Source organism: Beta vulgaris, chromosome 2 (assembly GCF_026745355.1).
Source record: "Beta vulgaris subsp. vulgaris cultivar EL10 chromosome 2, EL10.2, whole genome shotgun sequence".
NCBI classification, from domain to species: domain Eukaryota; kingdom Viridiplantae; phylum Streptophyta; class Magnoliopsida; order Caryophyllales; family Amaranthaceae; genus Beta; species Beta vulgaris.
Window position 1 is genome coordinate 42,647,728 of NC_079203.1, and position 21,418 is coordinate 42,669,145.

The following is a 21,418-nucleotide window of genomic DNA, read 5'->3' on the forward strand; positions in this document are numbered from 1 at the left end:
GGCTAGGGTTTTCACTTTTTTAAAGCTTTCTCCTTCCTTCCTTCTTCCTCTTCTTCTTCCTTCATCCTTTTCTTAGGGGCTACCACTGGTGTCTTAACTAGTGGTAAGCCCCGAAAAATCATTTTTATTTGCTTTCAATAAAAGTTCCCATCTTTTAGATGGTGATTTTTTCTACTATGTTGATTGTGTTGATTTTTGAAGAATTAGGGTTTCACAACTTTTGTAAAATTATGGAAGACTATTGGAGTACATTCATCTCAAAATTTCCGCATCTGCAGATCGTATGCCGAACCAGAGCGAACTCACAGATTGCATTGCTTCAGATGAAGATTTTTATTAAGGCAAAATTAAGTCAAAGCTGCGATGTTTACATTTCTAGGGTAATATGTATTTCTCTTAGAATTTTATGTTTTTCAGAAATGGCTTGTAAGTGCCGTTTGGCGAAATATTAATGAAATCCCTTTTCTTTCCGTCAAAAAAAAAATAAAATAAATACTCCAACTTATCAAAGGAGTATAAACTTAAGTTGGAAGATTAGGGCCCTAGTACTTCCAAATTAAAACCTAGAACAAATTGAGTTTATATTTTTGTACGTAGCACTTCAACATACATAAAGAATTACAGATTGAACAAGATATATAGGGAACCTGCCCACTATACATTTCCACCACAGTTATCAACCATAACTTGACCCAAAAGGGAGAAGATTGACGAACATTAATGTACAAAAGGGTGCTCCTGAGTAGTCCTGCCAAGAAAAAGCGCCCCCCCAACAGCAGACTCCAAAATCAGCTCTTATCAATATCAGAAGTGGGAGTAACACATCACTCCTGGATAGACAATGAGTAAAGCTGCTTATGAGACTTTGTGCCATCGAAATCTTGGACATGGTACTCTTATGAGAGTAATCTTCACTAGTCATTGCCGTCAGACTCCTGGACAATGATCGCATGGGACGCTTAGGTGTCAACATCCAGCAAAATGTCCAGTTTCTGGGTTAAAAGATGCCATGTGCAATCATGGGTAGCAAAAGACTGTTTTCATCCTTGAGCTTTCAGCAACTTCTGAAGTTTCTGTGCCAAGGAAGACTGTTTTTGACTTTCATACACTTGAATCAGTGATTGTATTGCCTTGGACACTAAATCTCTTTTCTGATTCCTATAGAAATCCAATTCATCATCTTGCTGAGTTCTTGTCTCAAGTGATGAGCACAAACTTTTCAGCCAACTCTCAATGAATATTGCTTTCTGAATGAGACAAATAAAGAGGGTGAGCTAAACTTGCCCATAATATCGCAAATAATAGGTTTCAGTAGTAGAGAACAAGCAGTAATTTTGCATGAAAAGTTATTAAGGACGGGAATGACATTGCAAGCAGTAATTAACTTCAGTAGCAGAATAAGTTTACATGGAAACTTAAAGATAGCAGTCACTCAACAGAAAAGGTACATGAAAAGGTTTTGTAATTTAGCATAATCATATGTCAGAGATCATGTGATGATTTTACGTAAAAAGATATGTTATAATTATAACAACATTCCATGCTGGTATGATGCGTAATGGAAGTATATGTTTTGACATGGATGCATGAAACATACAACAAAGGCATATAAAATCTAATGTGCAATAAATTTCATCACAAACTATCATAAAAGTATCGCTTACTTTGAGGAGAAATTCTTTCAGAGGTTCATGACTGCTGCTTGAACAAAGACCAAGTACATGAAGCATGCTTGCGGTCAGCTGCAGCATATAGTAAAAGAATTCTTAAACAGCCTTGATACAAAATAACAACCAACAGAAAAAGTGTTGCATGTATAACACACTATCACAGACTTGATACAAGTTTTGAGTGATAATTACATAGGACTTTATCCTCTCTTTTTCTTTTGTGTGTGTGCATTGGGGGGGGGGGGGGGGGGGGGGGAGATGTCAAAATCCATCATCTGAGTAGATGACTCCACAAGACACGACCTTTTCAAGAATTACTTTTTACGAATCACCTTCTAACATATCATTCTTTGACATACCACCTTTCGGCGCTAGATTAACCCTATTTCTCTTGCAAATGTAGTTGGGAGAAATTGCACGAGGCACTCACAAGGACAAAAAGGTCAAAGTAGGTAGGGAGGTGTGGTAAATTGTAAAAAAATCTTTGTTAAAGGTGATTTATGAAAGAACTTATAAAGCCATTTTTTCACAAGTACAAATTTACGAGGTGGTGAAGAGAATATCACAAAATATCAGCACGCTGAAGTCAAGCAAATTAGCAATAAGCCAATAAGATGGAGCCAAACAAGGATCTAAGGATATAGGATGATGACGAGGTACCATAAGTGAGAGTGATTCGAAAGGATCGAGTGTTAAGACCACAAAGTGACTCAAATAATTACCTGAGTGGCTCAAGTGTAGGTTTTGCAACCAAAACATACCACTAATGTCAAAGGGAAAATTCTATAAAACGGTGGTAATATTAATGAATTTCAGTATAATGTTGTACAAATATCTCATGTCCATATTCCATGGTAATACAACTTCATCTTAAGATATGTGGCTTTTCTTCGTGAAAATATCCATCACCACTCAATACCACCTTCTCAAGTGGAAATAAAAAATTAGGAAAAAGAAACAGAGAATTGGGATTAAAGAGCATTACCATGGATATTAAACATGGGAATTCCTTTACAAATTTACACTTAAAAACATTCACATTACCACCATATAACACCAGTAACCAAATGGGCCATCAAGGGAAGAAAAGTTAAGAATGAAGATATTTTATATTTGGAGGAAAGTTGGAGTTGCAAATGTGGAGGACAGAATAAGAGAGAATGGGCAAGGTTCGTTTGGGCATGTTCAGCATGACTAGAAGATGCAACAATAAGGAATATGAAGAGTTGGGATTATGGAAATTTCAACTGGTCTGTCATTTGCTTCCCCGTCCCCCCTAGACTCAGTCCCCTTATGAAGAAAAATGAACCAGGATAGGCCTCTTCTTCATACCGAAGAAAAAGTCACTTGAATCTCTATGAGAGATCGTAAGATCCGTTGACAAAACAAAAGGCTTGAGGAACTGCCTTTTCACCAACCAACTCTTGCTTGTATGGGCATGAGCTCAGAAGGAACCCTCTCTGCTTTTCGGGAAAGGTTCAAACAGACAATTTCAATGAAAAGTTGACGGTGGCCGACGCTGACTTGGTTGAAGTGGATGGAAGAAGAAAATCTTTGTGAACGACCACACAGCCGACCAAATTTTATGGAATTAAGACTTGGCATTATTGCTGTTGTTTTGGATGAAACATCCTAAATAGAATGACAACTGAAGACTACATTCCATAATCTTCATCGATATATTCATTCACTGCATTTCGATAAACCATGGAGATCATCTTATAAGATATTTTGTAATTATTTGTCAACTGATATTAGCTTGAAGCCTTTTCCGTGTTCCTTAATTTCAAGTGTTCAAACACCATCACACATGCAAGTAAAACAATGCATGGTCAGTAACTAATTTATTCTTCTTACCCCCCCCCCCCCCCCTGCTTATAAAAAGAAACAAGTTCCAGCATTATATAGTAACTTTATCGCAAACAACAATGTGGTCCGTAAGTTCAACAAAAGGCTAGAGTCTAGACACCACATACTATTAGCATTGTTCATATGACGCCAACAGTTTTGATATGAAAAAACATTTGACATTTCTAACCTGCTTCTCCAGGGCAATTCTATATTTGTAATTAGGAGCTGAATGTTCATCTGCTGTCACATTTTCAAGAATGTGCTGGATTCCTTGAACAACATCTGAGAACGAACTGCCATAATCTGAAGAGAGAGAGCCAATTGTAGAAAGCCATGTTTTAATATACAATGAATAAACTACAAAGTTCTATTATAGTACTACTTACATACAAGATGCAAAAGTGGGAAATATTAGATGGTACATGATACATCGAATCTCCTCCAGAATAATTTTAAAACTAGGTAAAAATCATGTCCTCGTACCAATTCCACAAATACATTAAAATACCCCCCCCCCCCCCCCCCAAAATGTTGGCATATCTTGTTCACACACTATTAACATAATAATCAGAAGGAAATGATATAAACAATTATACCGTTAACTTGAAATTCATACTTGTTAGTGGATTGCTTTTACAATGCAACAATCAATTATATTTTCCCTCTACTACCAAACATACTTGTACTTGTATAGCTCCTTCGATTACTAATTATTTGTTCACTATACCAAATCTTATCTCCATCTGTCACCAAAACACTTAGCATTCTAAAACACCAACGCAATATTACTGGTCAGATTTTAATACCAGTGCAACAACCAATGATATCGTTTGATTTGTTGAAAACAAATTTTCTTTTTCAGTTTCCTGGTTAAGTTAGGATACGGCCTTGAGTAAAGATTCCCCTAATTCGTCTAACCCTAATCTATGCTTGTAACCTCCTTACACTTGAATGGAGTAAAATGATACCTACAATTATGAAGGTTATAAAAAGATAACTACTTAATTGATCGTATGAATGCAGAAACCATGCAAAGATTTTGAGAAGTCGTGGAAAGATATAACAATCAATAAATATTATGGACGAAAGGAGCAGATGATTTTGATCAGCCTTGACACTCACCAAGCGCTGTTGATGGCACAGCCAAAGCTGCAGCTGCTTGTATCCGGATTTTGAAGTTGGAAGAATCACGAAGCAGCAGCAGCAGAATACTATAAATTGATGAAGCCCTGCCAGAACATAAATTCAACAGTATAATTTTATAATATGGAACATAGAAAAAGTAACGCCAAGCCCATAGAACTCAGATATCCAGGTATAAACTGATAATTTGCTGCAGCCCGCAAGAGTTAGCAAAGTAGAAGCCGAGAGTTGAAGAGAATGCTATAAATTGACATAGTTGGGACTAATTAGACCTACTGATTAAGGATTGAAAATGGACTTTGATTGATAAAATCTGGAAACTGAAAAATAAAGTGATAAATACACGCATTCAAGAGGCTTGCACTCTCCCAAATACCAAATAGGCTCTCAATAATATTCAGCATTTCCTTCTCTCTACGACTCTACCTACTCTCATCTATATATAGGATTATGATTCCCCTTCATATCTTCTTTCCTCTAACTAACTCTCTTGCCTTCCTCCTCAAGCTACTACTAACTGAGTTACACTGCATTGCCTAAAGTACCCTACCCCAATTATCAATAGACTACAGAGGACCCCTCGAGAAAAGTTATTGCTTTGCTATCCCTTTGCATGGATTAGGCCTACTTGCAGAGAATAGGAGATCCACTATTGATTATTGAATCTTAAAGAGCTAACTGGACCAGGAAAGGTCCACCAGATGGGGGGGGGGGGAGAGGAGGGGGAGATTCATTATAATATAATACCTCAGTTATTTGATACTTCTAATTCTAAATGGCACGAAGCTCAAGAGATGTTTATAAAAAAGTATATATAACCAGCTTGAACCCATTTCATGTCAAAGTAAGAGAGAAATAGTAAAGTATTGACAAAAGTAAAAGAGAGAAGACGCATTAGTGGGACCTAAACCTACCAAAATGAAAAATGGTAGAAGTATATCTAATAAACAAAAGAGCCTAAAAAGGAATATGGTAGAAGCATTAAAGGAAGGAGGAATCGACAAGCCCAACGAAGTAGGATCTCACAATGAGCTGCCACTCTGACTAACAAACTCAGATCAGATCATATGGTTAGGCTGCAGTGCTTTTCCAAAAAAGACCCATAATTCTCTACCATGACATCTTAGAAAAGCTGCCGCAAATGATTGAGCAAGGAAGCAGAACAAGCATTACTTACTGGGTTCAAATTGCATGTGGAAGAAGTTCAAGGTTTGGAAAGGGTAAAGACTTTTGTTAAAAGGGCGGGCCTCAATGAAACTCATCTTATAATAAACAGCAGATTAGGAGACAAAACAGTATCCTTTGGTACGCCTAATGTATGTGACTGACACACGAGCCATGGAAAGACTAGGGACGAGTAGATTCGACCAGACTCCAGAGTGCATCTTCAAGTTCCCTATGTGGAAAAGCCTACAGTGTGCTGCTTGTATGGCCAGCCGCCAGTTAATATAAGGGTATTGTGGCTGGAGAGGAATTACAAAAATATTTTAAGTATGGTATCCCATTGAAATCTCCTTCTAGGTTAGCACAGTCTTCCCAGTCTTGAATAGTTGAACTACTTCCACACCAGATTTATCATATAACCCCTTTAGTGTGTTGATTGATTATTCGACCTTCCTGGCATTAACAGTTTACATCGTCGTTATCTGATGTGTGGTCTGGTTGTTACTCCAAGATGTTCCAGAAAGTACCAACACACTGTGAACAATTGTTCACTCTTTCACCTGGAGCACTCCTAACTCCTAACCCTCTATACAGTATGAGTTCTATTCTGTTCATAATTAAATTGTTTTCCTGGAAACAAAAGTAGTCATTGCCTTTGCCATCATGAAGACTGTCAAAAATACTTAGCTAGATACTTGGCTATAACAGATGCAGTCAACCATCAACTGTAAACCACCTGGGGGGGGGGTAATGATAGTAGTAATAGAAAAGGAGAAGCCTAACACAAACAAAAAGAGAGGAATCATGTTACCAATCCATTCGCTGCATTCTCAGTGATTCATTCAGAAATAGGTTGCTTAATGCATGACAAACATTCCACTGGACCTGCCAAAAAGGACTAAAATTTAGGAAAATAGAAGAAGAAAACTACTAAAAATTGAATACCAAAAATAATATTTGCATATAAAGCAACTCACCTTTACATTTCCGGTTGTAATACATGAAAGGAAAGCTTGCACAATCTTTTCCAACAAATGAACACATCCAAAGGCAACTGAAGGCCAAGCAGGGTCAGTTTGAGTTATGGTGCACTTCCAGGAAGCTTTCTCCATCTTGCTGGTTCCTGGACAATTGACTGCACATTTTCCTTGTTCAAGGGGATTTACAAAAGGGATAACTCTCGAGAGAATGCCTAGAGCTCTAACAGCATTTGACTTGATCTGAGGCAAGCAACAATATGTCATTTAGCAGGCAGTGAGAGTAAGGAGCACAAGATGCACTACCGTATCTAAAAATCCTAGAAACATAGAGTGGAAGCTAAAATGATAACATTATAGAAACTAGTGAGGTGACAGATGTTACATGGTATGGGATACACTTTGATACAAGGCAGTGAGCAGATAAGTAGAAAGCTTTTATGGTGTATCTGAAAATCCCCCATTTTCATTTTTTTTTAAAAAGAACCACTCAAAAGAGAAGTGACAGAGAATTTGATGACCTGAAAGAAATTAATGCATCAACACTGTGTGAGAAAAAGTTACAGATAAAAATTGGAATTCTTTAACGGTAACCATCTACCTTGTCTCCGTCGGTTGTTAGCTTCAACGAAGTTTCTAACAAATACATCACCAAACTAAAATTTGCTGCTTCACAGTCTGCATGAAAATTATATACCATAATATGTCATAACAATCGCTTTTAGAAGGATAATATCACACAAAGTTGAACACACTTAAGTCTTAACTCCACGTCAACCATACGAAATGTTGCAAAGCTTCTATCATAACTTAAATTGATAAATCTGACCAGCCTACCTAATGAAGAGTCAGAAACAGTGTGTCGAATAGAGTCACATATGTTTGCCATGGCCCAAGATGCAGTAACTCGCACCTGAAGCAAGAAAAACATATATAGATATAGACATAATTCCAAGAACTTCAAAAGCCTCAGTGCAATATCAAGCCAATTGGAGAGATACCAAGACAGGCTGATCATGTGTATTGACCTCCACCGCATTGATGAACTTGTGAAGGATCTCTGCACTATAAAAATTAAACATTCCAGTAAGCACATTGTAGAGTTTGACTTATATACAAGTCACTGCAGAAAAAGTCATTGGAGAATTGAATTACCTCTTCATAATCTCTGGAAAACAAGCAATGACACCAATGGCTCTACATGCAGCTACCCTAACTGAAGGGGCTAAATCATTTGCAGCATATATCTAAATATACAAAGCCATATAAATCACGCTATACAGCAAGTAATATATTCAGATGAAAAACAAATTTATACTCACACAGGAAGAAAGAACGAATTGCTGCTGCTGCTGCTTGAGAGAAGAAAAGACAGCGCAAGTGATGCCAGCAAAACAAGTAATTGATGCAGCTCTCACCTTCAGACAACAAAGGTTTTGCAATCAATTTTAAGAATGCAGCGCTGAATTTTTTGGCCTAGAATCACCAATTGCTACTCTTCAATAAAAGCTAAAAGGAAATAGGATGAAATGCAGGCCTAAAAGATAGAAAACATGAGGAATGGAAAAATCCTTGTCAGCAATAATACCCATAACAATGGCCTCTACAGAAATTTGCCTTCACTTCTAAAAGAAATGAAAACACAATATATAAAGACCAGAGAGTGGTTATAAGTGATTTTAGCATCACTTCTGCAAAAAGATACATATAACCTTCTGGTTTCGATTCCTTAAAGACCTCGTTACTTAAGGGATTAATATTAAAGCTTAACTCAGGAACTAAAACAGGTTGTTCCAGGGCAAAAGAACACTTCTTGATTTATCCATGTTCAGGAAATAATAATAACTTGCCTTTTAATGTCCTTGGATAACTAATACTAAAACATTGAAACAATTGGTCTCTCAATGGCAAGACGACGTGGGAAAAGTGGAATCACAGTAACCTCACAATAGAAGAAGATAAATTGGCTTCATTACAGGACTCATCGGTGATTTAAAAAATGAGCATCAAGGAGAGAATATTGTGATTGCATTATGCTGATTACTGATTACATATGGGTCTACGTACTATATCTGGAGAAAACATTTTAGGTACATATAAGACCGCAAGAATTGCTTCAAAAGAGAAAATTTGGTGCCAGCAGTAATGTATACAGGTTTCTAGAAGGGATAGAAAGCCTATACAGGCATAACTGATTCTCTAGAAAGTTCAGTGAAGTGGCCCTCAGCTAATGCTCCATAACAAATTCTAGACATAACAGGTTACCCAAATTTCAGCCAGCAGTGAAAGCAGAACATAACCCTCTCAAAGCACCCCGAACTTTCAAGCTTATTGTAAGGTTAATCCAGAAGAATTATCCAATTCTTCTAATGATTAAGGAGCAGTACTGTTTCCCGGACATAAGAAGGTCTAAGAAAATTTTAATGAATGGAGACTTTCTTCAGCTTACACCCATGCAGATAGGAACAGCAGGAGCTGTTGCCAAGAAAAGGAATAGCTTCATAGGGTCTTTTAATGCTACAGATTCTCTCTCAACTCTCTTAGGCAGATCATGATGCCTTACTGTTATTTTTTCGACCATTCCTAAACAGCACTTCAGTTCAAACACCCCCATCTTCAACTGACCAACTTCCTTACCATCCGTTGCACCGCACCCACTGCAATAATGTCTTATAACATCCCAAGACTTTAGCATTCTGCAAATAGTTTCCTGCACATGCTGGTCACTTAAAACCTTCTTTTCCTCGGGAACCCTTCTCTAAGTAACAGTAATCCAGCTAACTTGAACCAGATTTCCAGGGTTGCTAGGTTCTCTCTGTCTATATAATGGTTTCAGAAACCTGGTAATAATTTTTGACCTACTACTTCAAGGAAGATAAAGAAACAGAACTTTCCAAGATCATTAAAAAATTTATGGCATTTCCCTCCAGTTGCAATCGACCACAAATAATCTCACACCCCCCACCCCCGGCCACCCCAACCAAAAGAAAGAGATATTTTATTCAGAAACTTGAAGACGGGTCACAGGAGGAAAGGACATGGACTCCTCCAAGTGATTCAGAGTAGTATAATTTCCATCCATTCCGCAACCATCGTGGATAACAATCCCTGTAGAACCCCAGCAATATGCACAGAGTGCAGATGCCATGTTAGTCTCGCTTAATAAAATCTGTAGTTAGGAACTTAACTGCAAAAATCTTCTCATTCCTCTCTGACCAGCTAAAATAGCATCACAGCATAATCATTCTCATTGCTACGAAGTTGACATGCTTACCTTGTATCTAGTCCATCCTATACTGCAATCAACCTCCTCCATGTTTATTAAGCAAAGTTTGCAATCACCAAGTACAAGTAAGCTAGTCTTTTCACTTCACAGACATAACAGATAACATGCAAAGCCAAACTCCCCTCTTTCACAAATCAATCTCCTTCATAACTATTGAGCAAGCATGCAATTAAGATAAATGCAAGCTATTCTAATTGTTAAGACATAAAATACAGATCCATGAAAGTTTTATTTCTTGGAGCAGATTGTAAATGTCAATACTATACAAAAATCTTTCACCTAGCAAGATACTTTTGCACTATTAGCCAAAACGAGTGAAGTAAAAGCCTAAGATAGATGATTTGCTGGAGAAAATAGAAAATTAACAAGGAAATCCTAAGATGTATACATTTGTAAGACTTCAACTCAAAATCAACCATTCCACTAAACCCAAGAGTACTTCAAATGATTTCATGTCCAAGTTTCTGATACAAGGTAATAGACTGTTTTCCAACCAGCAATTTGTGCTTACTACTTGTTAAACAGCAAGATGCATAGACTTAAACCCCCTGCTCAATTTTTGGCCTACTTCCTTCAATGCATAACTAGGTCAGTCTCGAATAGAGCGATTGACGCTAAGATCCAAGAACAGTCGCAACATAATCCTCAATATCATTTCAATAAGTTGCATACATCAAAACACCTATTCATGTACCCATAAGCTCTTTTTACCTACAGAATTAGTAATTTTGTGAACTAAAAAAGTGCTGCAGAAGGGAGCACACAAATCATTAACCCATAAGGATCACAGCTCTTTGAAGTCAATAATGAACTGCTTGAACAACCAGACTGCACTCCTCCAACTTTGACATACACCACTATTTATGCCCTTTACTGATCAACATGAAGGTAAAGCTGCTTTTGATGTACAGTAGAGTTAAAGCACGTGGCAGGAAAGGAACAGCAAAACAAATCCAAACGAACTTCCACTTGACAAGTCATAAGAAGATCCTCTTCATTTACACTTCACCACCCAAAATGAAAATTAAGATTTGTTTGGTACTTTTATCATAACAAGTACCAACTATAAGAGTCGTATGATAAAACAATTATAACTTTACATGTCAAAGAATTTCTTTTCTTTTTAGATAACAATCTAAACCAATAGATAAAATGTAGAAAAAGTGAAAAACACACCACTCCAGATGCATGGCATACAGATAAGGGGATATGCTTCTCAATGGCCTCACACCACTCTGTGCTTCCTGACAGGTTGTTTCTAGAAACCCCATCGCTCTCGAAAATATATGATGGGGCAGAAGAGATATTCTTGTCACGCACAAAGTCAGACACAAAGGGAGTCTCCACTAATCTATCACCAATTAGATCCTCAGTTCCTTTGAATCCAGATACAGCACGTAGACATTCATCTAAAACCTGAACGAACAAAGATGTCAAAATTGATCAGCAGCTAACCAACAGAGGATGATGTTACCTTTTTCTATCACAAGAGCCACAAGGTAGTAAACTTCATACCTTAACAGCAGCTGACATGACCTTATCCATGGTTGATCCAATATCATGCCCAAAAGCTCCTTTTCCATATGGTAATCCAAAAGACTCAGGCCTCAAAATTCGATACACAATAGCTGAAATTTGTTTCCAACATGCAGCCATTATGTTAGGGTAGTTGTGGCATAGAGCTTTGAGGGCCTGTAATGAACTTGGAATAAATTGTAACATATCATCATACTATACAACTAAATAGCTCAATAGCAGCACATATATCTGAACAATAGCAGAATCGAAGAAAAAAAGGCTCAGAATAAAATGAAGACTAGATAGAATGATTGCATCATGTAAAGTTCAACTAAAAAATGGCGAGGAAAAAAAAAAAGAAAAATAACATTTTAACTGTGCCAAGACATTAGGTCTAAAAGATTAAGAGCTTTTGATGTAAAGATTTCAAACTTAAAGACCATTTAAGTAAAAGAAGACACATGTCACTAAAAAGTAGATAAACAACAGAGCTCTAAAATTAAAAAAAGGCTTTCCAATGTCGCTAATCACCGTTTATCCAATATTCAATCTTGTTTTTCAGGAAGTAAAACAGATATCCACGAAGGAAAACATATAAAGATTCAGTCACTACCTGGAGAGCTTCCAAACATATTACTGGATTTGTGACTTGCTCCGCATGTTGAAGCATAGTGATCAAGACACCTGATGCTCCTTTTCTCAAAATTAAACCTGGAACCAAGGTAGTTACAATTACAAATTCAACTTTAAAAGACTACCAGGGTTCAAAAGAATGAAATCAGCATACTGAATCATCATCAAGAGAAACAAAAGACAAGGGAAACCCGGTACTATGAGGAATGACATGAAAAATAGCCTCTGTCATATACAACCCCAAACCTGTGAGATAGGTTTCTTTACCATGAGATCGGGAGTCTATGTGCTACTCTGGCAAAAGCGAGAGAGCAGAGAAAGAAAGGAATCGCAAATGTATCAGGAATTCTACTTGAGCAGCACAACTTTAAGAAATACAAGAAAAGATATCCCAGGTACAAGGATGCTACTAATAATGTACTAAGATAAAATTTTTAACAGGTAGCACTTAGCAGCTTATAACAAATATATAATTACCCTCTATTGCAGTAACCATTGACTATCTAAGATTATTGGTTACAATCTTTCATCAAACTTGGATTGATCACCTGGAAGACTAGATGCTACAGTAATAATAATAAATAGGGGCATCTGCCTAGCCAGGGCCGTCTCGTACAATTTAGGGGGCCTGTGCTAAACTATACTATAAGTCCCCAAATGGTAAAAAAGCCAATCATTATATAAAATATCAAAAGTAAATTTTCATAACACTAATAAAAGTTATTTCTTCCGAGCAAAAATTTAACATTTACTAAATACAAATCTTACTTTCTAGTGTTCAAAGCAAATATTACACCTTTAAAAAAAAAAAACTAAGTAACGAATTTCAGATATCATTAAAAAAAATAACACTTTTTTTCTCTTTAAAATTCGAGATTATAGCTGTAATGGAGAACAGGAGAAGAAAAAAAAAATTATGGAGTCTGATGTCGAGGGGACGAGGTCGGAGAATTAAATCATTAATGGGGTTGAAATTACAAGAAAGTTGTTTTGGAAATTGCAAATGAGAAACTAGAAAGTAAATAAGGAGTATGGGCTAGCTTGTACTCATAGAGGAGTTCTGCATTTATTTCATGCCTCATAAGCAAAAACAAGGCAGCTGTTTTTCAGCCGTGAAATCAGCAAGTAGATATATTTTTTTTAAAAAAAAAATGGGCAAATAAATTGGTCCCTTCTATTTTGGGGCCCTGTGCAATTGCTCACCTTGCACAGGGGCCTTAGCGGTGCCTAGCCAAAAAAGTTAATAAACAATGTCGGGCTGCATTGATCAATTCTACAGATTCAGACTGTAGTTTCAGCACAAACTTAGAGAGAGATTTTCAATATATTAATGACTCGGCTTAGTTAACTTCAGAAACAAAATTTGATGTTGGCATTATCAGGGGTGTTAGGGCCTAGGGGAGAGGACACAAAAGGTGGCAGCCTCACAGTGGGATCTGCGGTCTTTTCTTTTATTTACCCTTTTCATTGACATTTAATGGCTAACACAAGGCCCTGATTGGCATTATTTCAGAATTGGATCTTGTTCATTGATCTTGAGAAATGGAGGGCATAATTTTGGATTTGAGTCTCACTTGAAGGTGAATCCTCACGACTCATCCTTTTTACAATGATGATGCAAACTAGGCAAGTTAAGCACAGAAATGACATGGTGAAATAACAATCAAAAGAACCACAATGACAACGAGAAGGTATGCCAACCTGCTGATATCTCAGCTTCAAACATTTCGTTAACATGCGAAGAGGAAGGTGATGTAGATACAGCTGCAGTCAAGCAGCTGATAGCAATAGCCTGTGATTAAAAAATTATGGAAAATTTCATCTCGTTAATAATATGGATGAAAATCAAAATACATGTACTTTGTTTCACAGATAAATTGCAATCAGGAATTTAGTAAACTAACCAGAAAACTGGTCTGATCACTTTTATATGGAAACCCCTCTTCAATCCTCAATCTAAGAGAGGAAAGGACTCTGGGCAACAGTTCTCCGGGCATCCTCGAATACCTAAGGAAGAATTCGAATGACTAAGACAACAACTGAGGGAAAAAACATGTAAAGGACATTTAAAGGCATTCTTGAGCCAGAACATTCTCTGTATCTTACAGGTTTTTGACACTAAAACCTAGCATAAATCGAATCACAGCAATCTAGAAGTTAAACCAAACTCATGCACTTAAGTCACTTAAATCAGTTTAACATTCCCCCACTTTCCATGAAGCAAAAACGCCGAAAGAACCACTGTTGTTAGGCTTTGATTATGATGGACTAAATAAAAATGGCTCATTCAAATATCTGCACTACTTTATCTTCGTTAAAGAGCATAGGTGGTGCATCTTGGTTCGAATATCTAGTAGAAGTACCCTCCCTATTATCACAAGGGCCGCTACATAGAGCCAATTTCCACTTCCAATGCCCTAGATGAAAGCTCTTTATAAGTATTAGAGTAATGTTACTATAAGTGCACAGATACCATCCATGACCCAAAGTAGGAACTGTCGTATCATAGACCATTAAGTAGCTGTGTTTCCACTGACATATGGCAATTTTAAGCTGTTAGCAGACCACTATTGCGGCTTTGACTCCTTTAATTGTTCATTTATTTACCGGTTCAGAAAAGGTAATGCAAAATAATTAATCTTAAAAAAAGAAAATACACAATAGAGGAGCAGAGTCTTTGAAAATTAATATGAAAAGATGTGGGCAAAAGGTGCTCTATACATTCATGAAAAATACGCTTGGGAAATCCCCACAGCAAAGGATGGAACTGATACAAGGAAAACTATTGAAACAGACAAGAATTTGCAACCAGAAAACCAACAGTGAAATATTTATGTCATCTCTTTCCGGTAACAGAAGCAACAAGATCGCCAAAGATGCTAAGCTCCAAATAGACTTTATGCCCTTATATCCTCCAAAACCAACATCACCGATTCCCAAAAGCTTCAAAATAGATGGAAGACATATGACTACGTCTTCCATCTTACTACGTCCCCAGATAAAGTTCTAGCCCGGAAAAACCTAGGTGAAATACAATGCAAGAATTAGCGATTTCCTGTCTCCGACTCTCTTCTCTATCCTACCACAAAAGTACAAAACTCATATATCCGTGAAGACCGTTCATCAAATTCTCCAACTCTGGAGTTTGTTATCATATTCATAGTGGAATCTCAGAACAAGCTATCGTCACAAACAAGTTAACCTTTCAAGGGCCTCACATCTCCAACTGGCTAATGAGAGGACAAATTTGCAAATATTTATACAGGTGCTTATATGAGGAGGAATAGCAGAAAAGACCAGAAAAGTTCTCTAAGAAGGCTCATTGATTTGCGAGTTAAGAAAACTGATAACCTTTACAGAAGATAACCCATCTCTCAATCTTCAGGGCTTCTTGTAAACTGAAAATTCCATGGATGAAAAACCACTCCCTCCAAAGACAAAATGTCATTGCAGTATAAAGTCAGAAGGGAAAGAGACATGGGAAAGTAATGGCAAAAGACTGAAAAAGAAAGAAATAGAGAAGAAATCTACGATACAAATTCCCAAAGTGAAGCATGGCGCATGGAACCTCGAAGTGATTTACATCAATAACCAAATAAGGCTCAAAGGGAAGACGAAAGCCAGAGCTCAGCAAGGGACCGTTTTTCGGACACCAAAATGCTATAACCCAATTTTACTGCTGCGTGACCTTCTTTAATACAAAGCATGTAAACATTCCACGATCTACAGGATAAACAGCCGATTCAGATTGAAGTTCTCGACTAATGACGAAAAAAGAAAAAACTATTACAGTCCCCTATCTAACCCCCAGAACTGAACACTCTAGGGTTTACTGCCCATTCCCAATACTTCCTCAAAGATTCAAATTCATCCCTAAGTAAACATTCAAATTCATCACTAAGTAAGATTTTCTCTAACTCTTGCTACCACCTAGTACTTGCTCTAGAACCTCATTTATGCCACACTCTAATCACAGACTACCAACTCCACTACCACCTCCAAAGTCCATACTCTCCAATGTGGAATTATCCTCCCAAATTTTCCAAATATCACAACAAACAAACTCAACAACAATCAATCCCCCTCCTAAATCTCCATAATTCAAAAAAATAATCTCATTAATTTTAAATTACTCAGACACAAAGGTCTAAATCGTTTATATGACTTTGAGAGTTGAAGAGCCTAGAAGACAATATTGCACAGCATAACATAACATATCGATCTAATCCTTTCTCTGAATAATGAGCCTTGCTATTTCGATTTGAGAGACTTCAAGAAAAGCAGAGTTAAGCATAAATACAGGACTTAACATTTGGTATATTTCACCTATAAGGACCTCCCATTTTTTTTTTTCACCTTTAAGGACCAAACATTTAGTTTCAGGCCATAATTAACTAAACCCAAGTGTAGTTAAGCAATGGTTAACTGACAAAAAGTAATGATTATGGAGCTGACGTGTCTTGGGGAAACGCACTTAATTGTAATACTCCGTATTTTTGGAATTAATTCGTATTAATTAAGAAAATATAAAGAAGTTAATAAAAAGGTATTTTAATATTATTTACAGATTAATAAGAATATAATAATATTAATACGAGTCGGTTGTGTTAATTTCGGATTTATAAAGGTTAAACCGAGTTCACCCGATCTAGGGTTACCACTTTTGGAAGGGTATAAAAAGGGAAAGTAAGAGGAGAAATTTCAGAAAACCCTAAGTTTTCCTTTCTCCTTCTCAGCCGTCACCTCCTTCTTCCCTCTCAATTTCTCTCTCCTCTCTCGCTGCTCTCCTCTCCTCTCTCGCTGCTCTCCTCTTCTCTCTCGGATCTCTGGTCTCTCCCTCGTCGTTAGTCTCTTCTTCGTCCCCTCGTTGGGTCTTTCGCGGATCCTCGTCGAGGCTGCTGGGCGTGCGGAGACGAGCGCACGAGCGAAGGCTGTGCGTCGGTTAAGAGAGCGAGCGAGCGAGCGAGCTGCGACGTGAAGTGGTGCGAGCGAGCAGGTTTGTGCGAAGGGAGTTCGTAGATCGAGCGAGTCGCGACGATTGTGCGCGACGAGCGAGGCTGTGCGTGTGTGTGCGAGCCTTCGACGAGGCTCGAGGGGTGCTGTGCGAAGCCTCGCGTTGGAGTGTGGTGCGAGGGCTGCGAGTGGCGAAGCTAGACCTGGCAAAGTTGGTCCCGATCCGAAAATCCGGTCCGAAATATCCGATCCGTGGTCCGATCCGGGTCCGAACGAGACGGTCCGAACCTTGATCCGAATCCGAAACGGTCCCGATCCGGTCCGAATCCCGATCCGAAATAATCTTGATCCGAAACTCATCCGAAATCCGAATGATCCGATATAATCTTACCCGATCCGAAACCGATCCGACCCAAAGGTAAACCGATCCGAAATTATTGGTTTCGATTAGGCTTTGATCCGAAATACCCGAAACTTACCCTTTTTTTATATAAAAAAAATATCATTGGCATAAGTATTCCATTCATTCCACCATAGTCCGATTCCGATCCAAAATAATAGTCCGAACGATGACCCAATCCGAAACGATCCGATCTGGTCCGTTCCCGGTCCGAATGTAACTTGATCCGAAAACGGTCCGATCTGAATTGGTCCGGTCCGATTCCGATCCGAAATAATAGTCCGAACGATGACCCAATCCGAAACGGTCCGATCAGGTCCGATCCTAGTCCGAATGTAACTTGATCCGAAAACGGTCCGATCTGAATTGGTCCGGTCCGAATCCGATCCGATTGGTCCGATTGCCAGGTCTAGGCGAAGCTGATCCGAGTGCTGAGCGCGCGACGAGGGTGCGCGAGGGTGCTGCTGTGCGTTCGTGTTCGAGTGTGGTTGTTGCGCCGTTGCCGGAAATCGGTCGCCGGAATTTGATTTTCGGCGAGCTTAACGGTCCCAATTTCATAAGCGGAACGTTCGATTAAGACAGCGAAAATTCTTCGTTACAAGGTACGTACGCGTACCAGTTTAATCCCAAGTATTAGTATCATGATTAGGTTGCAATCTATGTTATTGGAACCTAGAAGCATGATAGGGAACATTTGATTGATTGAGATTGTCTGGTTAGACATTTGTAATTGAAATCGATATGTTGCATTGGAATGCGTAATTCTATCGTAGTATAAACAAGAGCATTTTTAATCTATCCATAGTGTAACAAGGTTGTTACAAGAGATATGATTCGAGCATTGTAACTAAGAGGACATGTAAATGATTCTATGTATTCATAGTGTAACAAGGTTGTTACAGGAGATACGATTTGAGCATTTTAATGAAGAGAACAGGTAAATGATTCTATGTATCCATAGTGTAACAAGAGTGTTACAAGAGATACGATTTGAGCATTGTAACTAAAAGAACAGGTAAATGACTATATGTGGTTATGAAATGAATGGTTAATATTAAAATGAATTATGGCAATATCTTGTAGTTGGACTCCCTACAAGTGATGAACAATGGGGGAGTGTGGGACTTGTCATACGCTCCTACGCAGGCCTACTGTGACGACAGTAGTGTCCTTATATTTTTGACACTCAAGTAGGCGGAAGGTTCCGTTCGATCTTGGGGTATGCATACTAAGGTGATGGGTGTGAGACGGAACAAAACCGTATTTGCATTTCATCTAACAGACCTAGTGTCTGTTAAGGATTCAGTAGCCCGTATGATTCTAGTAAGATGACGGTGCCCGTTCGATGCCAATTAAAGATTAAAGATTAAAGGTTAAAGGATAAAGGATGTAACATAGTGTAGCATCATGCTTAAGATTGTTCATGTGTGCATCATTTATGTTTACATGTATTCAATGGTTCATTACGTACTCAGCATAGCTGATTGTGTGTTATTATGTGTTTGATGAACTGCGATGAACCATTGATGCTACAATGGGGAGCAGACTAGGTGTGCTGGTGCTGCTGCATAATCTCGAGCATACGGGGACTAGGCTTGGGTATTTACATTTAAAGCATTTTGAAATAAGTATTATTGGTTTTTCTAAGACTTATATATGGTTTGTGGTTTGAATGAAAGGGGTCATTGATGATTCCCGAGTTGTATTTATATTTTAATTCCGCTGCATTTTAGTTTTCAAGTTAATGTTTTAAGTTATCGTTAACCCTTATTATGCCTTGCGTTCCATCGCGGCGGTAACGCCCCCGAGCTCGACGCGACGTAGCAGTGGTAGACGCGTGTGGATTTTGGGGGTGTTACATTAATGTACAAAGGAAGGAAGTTAAATCCTCCTAAAAGTCTTGGCGCCCTTTGATTTCTTTTCCCCTGTTTTAATACAAAACCCACCATTGTTGGAGGAAAAAGCAAGGCGATTACTCTCTAATTAGAGCGATTTCGAACCGATTTCTAGAATTTAGCAAGGTACATTCATAATTCCCTTATAGCTAGTTGTTTTTTTTTCGATTTTATGAGAAATGTTAGGGTTTTGTGATGATCATGTGAAATTTTTTGTCGAATTGTTACTTTGTTGTTAGTAAACAATATGTTAGTGTGCATATTTGTTTATTAGAAACAGAGTTTGAAATTACATTTACTTAGGTTAAACAAAAACCAACAAGTTAGATCAATAAGGCCTGCAAGCAAAAAACAACATTACCAACAATTCCATCCAAAAAACTACGACACCCCTAGTCCTAACTAAGCCTAATCTTAATGAGCATTGTTTTTCACCAAACAACAGTGAGAACACATCACCATAAGCCCACCATTCACCAGTCATGTGAGCCAAGAAATCAACCCCATCACCTTTAAAGATAGACTCCAGTGCCCACTTCTTGGTTGAGATAGGTTGTGCCTCAAAGGAACCCACCCCTTGATCCCCCACATCCTCCTCCATTCTTTTCAAACCATCTTCACATAAGTTGAGCTCCAATCGTGAAGTTTAGGAAAAACATGCATGCACATAATCTCCTCCATTCCTAAGCTGAGTGCGCATGTGCATGCATGTTTTTCCTAAACTTCACTGTTGAAGCCCAACTTCTGTGAAGATGGTTTGGTTTGCAAGGAATGGAGGAGGATGTGGGGGTCAAGGAGAGGGTTCCTTTGAGGCACGACCTGGACGGTACCTCCACCAAGAAGTGGGCACTGGAGTCTATCTTTGAAGGTGATGGGGTTGATTTCTGGGCTCACATGACAGGTGAATGGTGGGCTTAATGTGATGGGTTCCCACTGTTGTTTGGTGAAGAACAATGCTCATTAAGATTAGGCTTAGTTAAGGCTAGCGGTGTGGTAGTTCTTTGGATGGAATTGTTGCTAAAGGGTAATTTTTTTTTTGCTTGAAGGCCTTATGAATCTAACTTGTTGGTTTTTGTTTAACTTGAGTAAATGTAATTTCTAACTTTGTTTCTAATGAACAGATACGCACATTAACAACTTGTTTACTAACAACAAAGTAACAATTCGACAAAAAATTTCACATGATCATCACAAAACCCTAAACCCTAACATTACCCATAAAACATTTCTCATAAAATCGAAAAAAAAACAATTGCAATAAGGAAATTATGAATGTACCTTGATAAATTCTGAAAATCGGTTCGAAATCGCTCCAAGAAGAGAGTAATCGCCTAGCTTTTTCCTCCAACAATGGTGGGTTTCGTATTAGAACAGGGGAGAAGAAATGAAAGGGAGCCAAAAATTTTAGGAGGATTTAACTTCCTTCCTATCATCATAAAAATAAGGCAGTTCAGAGATGGGGGAACAAAAGTGGGTATAATAAAGCTCCTTCTATCAAAATCAGGGCAGGAAAAGGAACATCAGAAAATTGCTATAAGAATAAAAATTTGTACTCATAAAGGGAAAAACTTAGTTACCATCTAGTGACAGTTATATTAATTTTTGTAAGTACAGATTTTAGGATTCATTTTTGTGCTAAAAAACCTTTGCAAGCTTAATTTTTTCTATGCCAAAAGTACCTTTTTAAGTTTCTTTTTTCATCAGAAATACTTCCTCTGTTCCCTATTGATTGCAACATTTCCCATTATTTGAAAGCTCCAATTAACTGCAACAAGACCTTATTTGCCAATGAAAGATAACCTATCTCTCTCCTTATCACATGGGTCCCTTGTTTTATCTCTCTCTCTCTCCTCTTCACATGACCTTTTCAAATAATGTGTGCAATCCCCATATGTTGCAATTAATATGGAATGGAGGAAGTACCTTGT

At 38.0% G+C, this 21,418-nt stretch overlaps 1 protein-coding gene and 1 long non-coding RNA gene across 3 annotated transcripts in view; one reads left to right on the top strand and one right to left on the bottom strand.

Annotated features, from left to right (window-relative positions):
* Nucleotides 1-448: 448 nt before the first annotated feature.
* The window catches only part of LOC104884323 (hypothetical protein), a 38,280-nt gene continuing 17,310 nt past the window's right edge, over nt 449-21,418 (bottom strand). For both annotated transcript variants that reach the window (XM_048639125.2, XM_010668959.4), the window contains exons 13-28: nt 14,147-14,249; nt 13,944-14,034; nt 12,223-12,320; nt 11,607-11,783; nt 11,268-11,507; nt 8,128-8,223; nt 7,961-8,052; nt 7,807-7,870; nt 7,643-7,718; nt 7,407-7,483; nt 6,806-7,048; nt 6,640-6,713; nt 4,644-4,750; nt 3,709-3,824; nt 1,665-1,742; nt 449-1,247 (exon numbers count right to left, since the gene is read on the bottom strand). In XM_048639125.2, the coding sequence (XP_048495082.1) occupies nt 1,041-1,247; nt 1,665-1,742; nt 3,709-3,824; nt 4,644-4,750; nt 6,640-6,713; nt 6,806-7,048; nt 7,407-7,483; nt 7,643-7,718; nt 7,807-7,870; nt 7,961-8,052; nt 8,128-8,223; nt 11,268-11,507; nt 11,607-11,783; nt 12,223-12,320; nt 13,944-14,034; nt 14,147-14,249 (1,939 nt within the window). In that variant the 3' untranslated portion in view covers nt 449-1,040. The remainder of the gene's footprint in view (nt 1,248-1,664; nt 1,743-3,708; nt 3,825-4,643; nt 4,751-6,639; nt 6,714-6,805; nt 7,049-7,406; nt 7,484-7,642; nt 7,719-7,806; nt 7,871-7,960; nt 8,053-8,127; nt 8,224-11,267; nt 11,508-11,606; nt 11,784-12,222; nt 12,321-13,943; nt 14,035-14,146; nt 14,250-21,418) is intronic.
* On the top strand, nt 18,083-19,312 carry LOC130590382 (uncharacterized). The gene is made up of 2 exons (XR_008968150.1): nt 18,083-18,197; nt 19,141-19,312. It is a non-coding gene; the product is annotated as an uncharacterized LOC130590382 (long non-coding RNA).